The 9,372-nt window shown below is 42.0% G+C and overlaps 1 protein-coding gene across 23 annotated transcripts in view; it reads left to right on the top strand.

Annotated features, from left to right (window-relative positions):
- Positions 1 to 9,175, top strand: part of ppfia1 (PTPRF interacting protein alpha 1) — a 47,775-nt gene extending 38,600 nt beyond the window's left edge. For 13 of the 23 annotated variants that reach the window (XM_076078645.1, XM_076078640.1, XM_076078646.1 and 10 more), the window contains 6 exons: positions 2,180 to 2,355; positions 2,708 to 2,805; positions 4,279 to 4,454; positions 5,256 to 5,324; positions 5,470 to 5,641; positions 7,679 to 9,175. In XM_076078645.1, the coding sequence (XP_075934760.1) occupies positions 2,180 to 2,355; positions 2,708 to 2,805; positions 4,279 to 4,454; positions 5,256 to 5,324; positions 5,470 to 5,641; positions 7,679 to 7,740 (753 nt within the window). In that variant the 3' untranslated portion in view covers positions 7,741 to 9,175. Of the gene's footprint in view, positions 1 to 875; positions 1,132 to 1,162; positions 1,283 to 2,179; positions 2,356 to 2,707; positions 2,806 to 4,278; positions 4,455 to 5,255; positions 5,325 to 5,469; positions 5,642 to 5,822; positions 5,888 to 7,656 lie in introns of those variants that run through there. The other 10 variants (XM_076078638.1, XM_076078647.1, XM_076078651.1 and 7 more) reach the window with 5 other exon arrangements.
- The last annotated feature ends 197 nt before the right edge of the window (positions 9,176 to 9,372 follow it).

Consider the following 9,372-nt stretch of genomic DNA (forward strand, 5'->3'; position numbering starts at 1 on the left):
TGACAACATCAATGTATAGTTGTTAAGAGGTAGCTTCTGGCTTTATTTATTCCGCTCTAGTTGTGTTGTAGCTTCGTGGGCAGTGTTATTAATCAACGAGCAGGTCTGCTTTACCGCCATATTGGATTTTGATATGATTTCTGAATCACTGACTAGGCTTTACATGCACACTGATATTACACCATTATTCTGCATTTGATACAGGTTATGTAAACGGCATGTATTCCTTATTTTGATGAAGACTCGTGGGATATGGAGCATTCTTTATTGGACACGTATACAGCACATTTACAATATGAGTCACACACACGACGTCTTTCCTGTTTACCACGTCGGAGTCCGTTTTCATGCATCGCCGTGAAAGGATGATGCATTGAATGTGTTGTAACTTTGAATTAAAGAACAAAGTTTAGCAAAACAGCGAGTGTTCAGCACTGAGCAGTGAGCAAGAGAGGACATGTTGAATGGTTTGCACGGCTGCATGAAAACAGGAATATTAATATTCATCAGCCATGTTAACAGCTTAGCAGGAATATTGTCTTTATTGGAACAAGTGCAAAAATAACCTGAGTATTTTGTGCACGTAAACAGTCAGTGATGAAATAAATCAAATTAGCTTGATTTACAAAAAAACAGACATTCCTGTCTGGTTAGTTCTAACGATAGTTTCTGACTTAATTTACAGAGATATATTTATATTGGACCAGAATATAATATAATAGTAACTATCCATTCTATAGTGTTTCCTCCACAGCGCCCACTCGTGTTGTTTCTGTCTCTTTGCACATGAAGCTGCTCTAACACACCCTGCTGCCTCACTAACCCTCACCTTTCTGTTCCTCTCACCATGCTCACTCTAACCATGCTAACACCAGGAGGATGACGAGGGCAGCTGGGCCCAGGTTTGCACCCCCCCCCCCCCCCCCCCCCCCCACCACCTTCTTAACAACACCGTGCTTTTACTCAGTGTTCATTGTTTTTAAGCATCTCTTTGAGGAGACGTCACAGTTTTCCCTCCGTATTTATTTCCAGATCACTTTTCACTCAGTTTGTTCACAACGAGCATGTTGGGACTGTTTGACCCGTTTAGTTCGGCTCACAGCAGAAACATTTGAACGTTGAGTCCCACTAACAGACAAACATGACGTTTGATGCGTTTAAGGTTCCACAACCTTAAGAAGACGTTACGGTGAAGCACAGGAAGGAACCGCTGATGATGCAAAACATGCACAGTTTGCATAAATGAAGAAGTCAAGCCTCTCTATTGCGGTTCGACCCGACGGTGAAATATAATAAATAATCCTCATTATCCAGAAACACCTGGTTTTAAAGAATTGACCCAATCTAGTCCTGTCCACACCGTGCACTTCAGATGAGGAAAGAGATGTTTATTCATTATCTGCACACGTACGTCGTCATTAATCAAGATTATGAAAAAAGAATCTTATACAACGGACCTCCCCTCAACTCAATGAGGAAAACAGACCATAACAAGAGAAAGCCTAAACCATCATCATTTAGAAAAATACAACAAAGAATAATGACAAGAAGAGCAGAAAAACAACCCGACCAGTAGACTGTGTTCACTAGATTACATGAAGAGCAATACAGAGACAGAGGGACTCTCAGTCAGAAGATCTTATTCTCCATAACGTCCACAGAGGTGACCAGAGACCAACTTATGATGAAGCATAACTCTGCAAACAACGTGCATAAACGTAAAAACACCTCAAAGCATCAGAAGAGTAAACAAACAGCAGATACTCGTACAGTAAAAACCTTCCAAATGAATCAGCATTGTAGACTCACTGGAACACAGTCTGTGTTATGTAATGATTAAAGATTCATATTAATACCTTAAGATTTAGAAACCACAAGTAGTGTGATGTTTATGTACTTCAAGGGAAATGTATTATTATAGTGAAGCACCTGTAACAGTTGGAATACTTTATATTTCTGTAATAATTATATTTTACATCAACAGTTCATGTTAGAACGGTTAACTATACTCTATATACATATTGAATCATCTTTGCAGTGCGTCGACCTTTTTAAAATTATTAATCAACCGTCAAAAGTTTAGATAACTGAAAGACATCACGTTCAATATCCTGGAGTAATAATTAGCTTCCTATTGATCTCACGTATGCGTGTTCAGTGATGTGTTGTGTGACCGTAGACGTTGGCGTACGGAGACATGAACCACGAGTGGATCGGTAACGAGTGGCTGCCCAGCCTGGGTTTACCTCAGTACCGCTCCTACTTCATGGAGTCACTGGTGGACGCCCGCATGCTGGACCACCTCACCAAGAAGGACCTGAGGGGGCAGCTCAAGATGGTGGACAGCTTCCACAGGTAACTACTCAGACACCACGGGAGAAAACATGGTGTTTAATGCACACTAGAGGAAAGAAAACATTTATTTTACTGCTTTGTTTATTTACGTCTGTAGATTTCTACTAAATTCACCAAAAGTTTCCATTAGATAATGCCTCATTTACATGTTTAAACATTACATTTCAGAAAACTTGTAATACAATAAATACTCCTCTTAATGTGAGTGATGAACTGGTGAAGTTTCATGGTGATATCTAAAGAGACCCACATCACGAGTACAGTCTGTGACCTCAAGACTGAACATCGACGTAACAAGAGATGAGCGACCAGCAGGGATGTGAATGAACGTGTGTTTGTGTTGATGCAACAGGAACAGCTTCCAGTGTGGAGTGATGTCTCTGAGGAGGCTCAACTACGACAGGAAGGAGCTGGAGAGGAGGAGGGAGGAGTCTCAGCTCGAACTTCAAGGTAACTCACAGAAGTTCAACAGCTCATAATTATAATACATTCAATTAAATATCATAATACTTCATTATTATTATTAATGATGTATAATAATGAGCTTAGAGCTCGTGTTAGAAGTTAACATCATTCATCTCTAATATCTATTTTATATTAACGTGAAAACATCTCCTTCAAACTACTGGATTTATTCAAGTTCATCACCAAAACAAAACACATCATGATAACGTTATAATGTACATTCAGCCAGTACTCATGTTCACTGAGCAGAGCCTGAAGGCATCATGATGTAACTGAAGTGAACCTCCGTTGGTTAGCCGTTAGCGGTGCTGCTAACCTTACTAGCTCTCCTCCTGTTGGTTAGCCGTTAGCAGTGCTGCTAACGTTACTAGCTCTCCTCCTGTTGGTTAGCCGTTAGCGGTGCTGCTAACGTTACTAGCTCTCCTCCTGTTGGTTAGCCGTTAGCGGTGCTGCTAACGTTACTAGCTCTCCTCCGTTGGTTAGCCGTTAGCGGTGCTGCTAACGTTACTAGCTCTCCTCCGTTGGTTAGCCGTTAGCGGTGCTGCTAACGTTACTAGCTCTCCTCCGTTGGTTAGCCGTTAGCGGTGCTGCTAACGTTACTAGCTCTCCTCCGTTGGTTAGCCGTTAGCGGTGCTGCTAGCGTTACTAGCTCTCCTCCTGTTGGTTAGCCGTTAGCGGTGCTGCTAACGTTACTAGCTCTCCTCCGTTGGTTAGCCGTTAGCGGTGCTGCTAACGTTACTAGCTCTCCTCCGTTGGTTAGCCGTTAGCGGTGCTGCTAACGTTACTAGCTCTCCTCCTGTTGGTTAGCCGTTAGCGGTGCTGCTAGCGTTACTAGCTCTCCTCCTGTTGGTTAGCCGTTAGCGGTGCTGCTAGCGTTACTAGCTCTCCTCCTGTTGGTTAGCCGTTAGCGGTGCTGCTAACGTTACTAGCTCTCCTCCTGTTGGTTAGCCGTTAGCGGTGCTGCTAGCGTTACTAGCTCTCCTCCTGTTGGTTAGCCGTTAGCGGTGCTGCTAACGTTACTAGCTCTCCTCCTGTTGGTTAGCCGTTAGCGGTGCTGCTAACGTTACTAGCTCTCCTCCTGTTGGTTAGCCGTTAGCGGTGCTGCTAGCGTTACTAGCTCTCCTCCTGTTGGTCTAAAAACTGATTGGTTGTTTACAATGAAACATGATCAGAGACTAGAAACGGAGGAGGAGAAGGAAGGGAGGAGGAGGAGGAAAAAAGGAGGGGGAGGAGGAGGAGGAGGAGGAGGAGGGGGGGGGGGGAGGAAGGAAGGAAGGAAGGATGGGGAAGGAAAGGAAAGAAGGAGGAGCAAGGAGGACGTTATAACTTAATTTTCCTCTGATGATTCATGTGTCATTAATCCGTCACACCACTCCATCTTTGTCCCTTTAAATGACACTATGAGACACGATGTTATACGTGGTCAGTGAAGCTCTCGCGCTGTGCTCGTCTCTTCAGAGGTGCTGGTGTGGAGTAATGAGCGTGTGATCGGCTGGATTCAGGCCATCGGGCTGAAGGAGTACAGCAGCAACCTCTGCGAGAGCGGAGTCCACGGGGCGCTGCTGGGCCTGGACGAGACCTTCGACCACAACGCTTTGGCTCTACTGCTGCAGATCCCCACGCAGAACACACAGGTACGCGCCGCCCGTCAGCTGGTCCACACACATGCTGCCGCTTTCAACATCATGTGACTGAAGACTCATCAGTGGTTCCAGATGTTCTTCATGTTCTGGCTGCTTTAGTGGGTTTGGAGCTCGTCGTGGTTAAACGTTGTGTGATAGTGATACTCGTTACCTGGAGAGGTTGGAAGGAGAAATACACTACGTCTATAAAACGTTACGTTTCTACCGAAAAACCTGTGGCGCTAACTTTAGCAGAGTATGTTAGCATACCTTCTATGCTATGCTAGGTACTGAAGGTTTACTGAATGTATTGTAATGATTGTAATTAAGGGTTCCTACTGAGAGACCTTTTTGTTAAAGAGTAAAATCATTTTTATGTAACCAGATACAGCAGCTATATCGATCTTGCCAAATACACAAGACTCCATTGACAAAAACAATTTGACCACGTCGTGAAACACACTTAATTCAAACCCGACAGAAACAAAATAAAAACCACCTTGGTTCATCTTTCTACTTTTTCGACATACAACAACACGGGTTGAGTCAAAATGAACCTTAATTCAGAGCGTTGTTGGGGAAAAGATGTTGGGGGGGAAATCACCTGTAGAGCCAGAATATTTAGTTTTATAATTAGCCCTCCTGCTGAGTTCATCGCTGCTCTGTTCTTCACTATGTAGCATCATCAGGGATCGGCCACTAAAAGCATTCCTGCCAATCTTCAGACAGTCGTTCAGCCCTAGAATTCATTCAGAGTTCAACGGGTGAATTCATTAACGGTCGACTCTTCCTCCTCTCGCCTCTCTCTCGTAGGCCAGAGCGACTCTGGAGCGTGAATACAACAGCCTGCTGGCCATCGGCACAGACAGGAGAATGGAAGAGGTGACGAACACAAACGCACTCTCCAACACAGCAACACAAACTGAGTGATGAATCGTATTATTTAACACGTCTCTCTCTCTCACTCTCACTCACTCACTCACTCACTCACTCACTCTCTCACTCACTCTCGCACACACACACACAGGACGACGATGATAAGAACTTCCGGCGAGCTCCCTCATGGAGGAAGAAGTTCAGGCCCAAAGACATGCGGGGGATGTCCTTGGGTGCGTCCGACACTCTGCCCGCCAACTTCCGAGTGACCGGTAGCGGCGGGGGGTCTCCCTCCATGCAGCCAAAGAGGAGCCCGATGGAAGGTAAGCGGAGCCAGAAGTGTGTGTGTGTGTAATATGCTCCGTCATGGCTGCTACTGACTCAAGTAGAACTTCTTGTGTACTTGACTCTTCTCGAATGGCTTTGCTGCTGTGCCGTTTGTTTTATTGTGCTGTGACTAACGGCATGTCCTTTGCATGTGATTCTGCCAACATGGAAACACAGGAAGTCAGTCTATACAGAGGCTGGACACTGCCACAGTCAGGACCTACTCTTGTTAACACACAACGGTAAGCATCAACTCTGCAATAATAGAAGTACACTCAAAGCACACACAGTATGGCTGTTGCTTCACTGCAGATTAGGGGTGGGGAATCAATACGGCACAGTATCGCCATATTGTATCGACACACAAATGCCATATATCAATCTTTTATTATATAAACTCTTAATATTGCAATTAGGGATGTCGGGATTAACCGGTCAACGATACGAGTCAGGTTTTATAGAAAATTACCAGAGAGTCATGTGACCCTTTTATTAATAAAATGTTTTATTAATAAATGCTTTGTAGTCACCAGTCTGATGTTGACGTCATCTGTAAAATGTAGTTTTGGTGATGAACTAGAATAAATCCAGTAGTTTGAAGGAGATGTTTTCACATGAATATAAAATAGATATTAGAGATGAATTATGAGCTGTTTACACTAACTAACATGAGCTCTAAGCTCATTATTATACATCAGTAAACATAATAATGAAGAGATTTTTTATCAATAAAAATACAATATTTTATTTCCTAATCATTTGAATTGTGTGATTTTATGTAAATCCCCACTATAGATGACTTAAACAAAGTAAAAGTAAATGAGTTGATAATAGATATTGTAGTTCATTGGCTATAGGCATGTTAGAAATGGACTGATGTGAGATGTGGAAACTTTATCTCGATAGACAAAACAGATTTTGTATTTGAAAATAGGTAATAAATCACATTATATTGCAATGCTTGATATTGTAATACTCGCAATATAAAAATCGCAATAATGTATCGAGACTGAAGTATCGCGATATCGTATCGTGATTTAAATATCATGATATCATGTCATGATTGAAGTATCGTGACATTATATTGTTTAGTGATATCGTATCATCATAATATATCGTGACAATATTGCATTGAGATAATATGGTATCTTGATAATATCGTATATTGATTTAAGTATCGGGATAATATAGTATGCTGATAATATCTTGTCGTGACTTAAGTATCGTGATGATACCGTATCGTGACTTGAAGCATCGTGATGATACCGTATCATGACTTAAGTATCGTGATAATACCATATCGTGACGTAAGTATCGTGACTTAAGCATCGTGATAATACCGTATCGTGACTTAAGTATCGTGATGATACCGTATCGTGACTTAAGTATCGTGATGATACCGTATCGTGACTTAAGTATCGTGATGATACCGTATCGTGACTTAAGTATCGTGATGATACCGTATCGTGACTTAAGTATCGTGATAATACCATATCGTGACGTAAGTATCGTGACTTAAGCATCGTGATAATACCGTATCGTGACTTAAGTATCGTGATGATACCGTATCGTGACTTAAGTATCGTGATGATACCGTATCGTGACTTAAGTATCGTGATGATACCGTATCGTGACTTAAGTATCGTGATGATACCGTATCGTGACTTAAGTATCGTGATGATACCGTATCATGACTTAAGTATCGTGATAATACCATATCGTGACGTAAGTATCGTGACTTAAGTATCGTGATGATACCGTATCGTGACTTAAGTATCGTGATGATACCGTATCGTGACTTAAGTATCGTGATGATACCGTATCGTGACTTAAGTATTGTGTATCGTGGGGCCTCTATTGATTCCCACCCCTGCTGCAGAACTGCTCCTCTCTCTTTCCAGGCAGAAAGCAGCTTTCTTCTACTGTACTTGGCTTAAATAACGCATGTTGTACGCCTCCTCTCTCCTCCTTCTCTCCTTGTGTCCGTTCATCTCTCTCCTCCCCTTCTCAGTTTATCCTCATTATTTCTATAGGTAACCGCTGGTCTGAAGATGACGGGGAATTCCCTGCATACAAGACCAGGATGATGAACTGAAATGACACTAAAAACAACGTTTTGTTTTTTTCTGTCGTCATCACAGAGAAAAACTTTACTCACCAATCTCAGTATCCCTAGTGGAAACTTTTTAGATTTATCTACATTTGTTATTATATTTATGTAAACCAATGGGACATTTAATTGATTTTAGAATTACTATGTAATCCCTTTTTTTGCCTCTATCCCGTTAATCAACCCACTTTTTAAAAAAGAAACCTTTCTCCACTGTGCCCGAGCGTATTAAAAGCTAAGCTTTCAGATGTATGTAACTGAATGTTTCTATTGTCTGGAGTTTGTATATTTCTACCAACAGACATTTTATCTTTTCTTTTTTATAACCCTGATTCTATTGACCAGATGTGTGTTTTTTTTTTGTGTTTTTTTCTCTTTCTTTGATTTGAATTCTAATCATTAAATTTATGCTAAAGTGACTTTGATATGTGATATATAACTTAATTCATATCCTTTGCCCTTTGTAGCTGTTGTAATATTTTGTAGCGTATTACCTGTGATGTTGTGTGAAAGCAGCTCTTAGGTCGACGTGTGAATATCGAGACAAGTTGCTGGACTGTTTCACAAACTGCTCGACACTGTGAGTCCTCCATCGCCGCTACAATAACTGCTGGCAAGACCGGTGATGGTGACAACAGATATCATGTGAAACACACAGTGTATATATATAGTTTCCTTTTCTCTTCGTTATTTTCCATATCTGCAAAACCAAAATGAATTTTAAGAATTAAAGCCATATAACGGTAGCGGAGGAGAAAACCAACAAACCCTAGAGGGCTTCTGTCACTGCAAGTGGAACCACTAAATGCAGGTTTCTCTAGTTGACCTTGCATGTGGTAACTTCTCCTCTTATCTCCACCCGACCACACACCAGCTCGCCCCTTTAACAAAAACAAACCTCCCACACACACACACACACACACTCGTACAGGATGAAACTCCTTCGATGGACCAACTTCACTGAGGCCTCAGTCGCTCCCCGCTGTGACTGGCCGGTGCGATCCCCCCACATACCTTTTTCTACGAAGATTTCATATCGAGCCTTATCGCTTCCTAACTCCTGTCGTCTCCTTCTTATTTATTATCACTCGCTCACATCGTTTGCTCCTGTGAATGTAGCGACCCCCCCCCCCCCCTCGTCTCAAACACAGGTTCCACCGTTAGTTTTCACGGCACATGAAAAGGAACCGCAGACTCTTCTCTCCACCCAACATGTAGTTAAAGCTCGAAGTAGAAATGCTTTTTCTCTGTTTGTGATTTAGTCATTTATGCACAGATCATGTTGCTGTTTCTGTTCCCTGCTCTCCCCTCTTGTAACAATGATGTACAGTCTTGAGTACTTATAAACTACTTTTATCACAATATTATTTATTGCTTACTTTCAATAAAATGCTGAAACTCATTTTACACTGCAGATAAAGACTGAAGCCTCTTCCTGTCCTACTTTTGGGTTCTTTTAACAAAGTCCTTGAGTGTGAATCTTATTTGTGAAGTAAAGTAGAAGTCTTTCAGGACGCGTTGCCGTTATGAGTGGAAAGTTCAGACGCGTTATTTAACGGCTCTGTGTTGTCAGAATCATTTTCCAGAAGTGTAAATTGTTGTTAATTATAAGGAACA

This window comes from Anarhichas minor, unplaced genomic scaffold (assembly GCF_050575085.1).
Source record: "Anarhichas minor isolate MPS153535 unplaced genomic scaffold, ASM5057508v1 ptg000067l, whole genome shotgun sequence".
Classification (NCBI taxonomy): domain Eukaryota; kingdom Metazoa; phylum Chordata; class Actinopteri; order Perciformes; family Anarhichadidae; genus Anarhichas; species Anarhichas minor.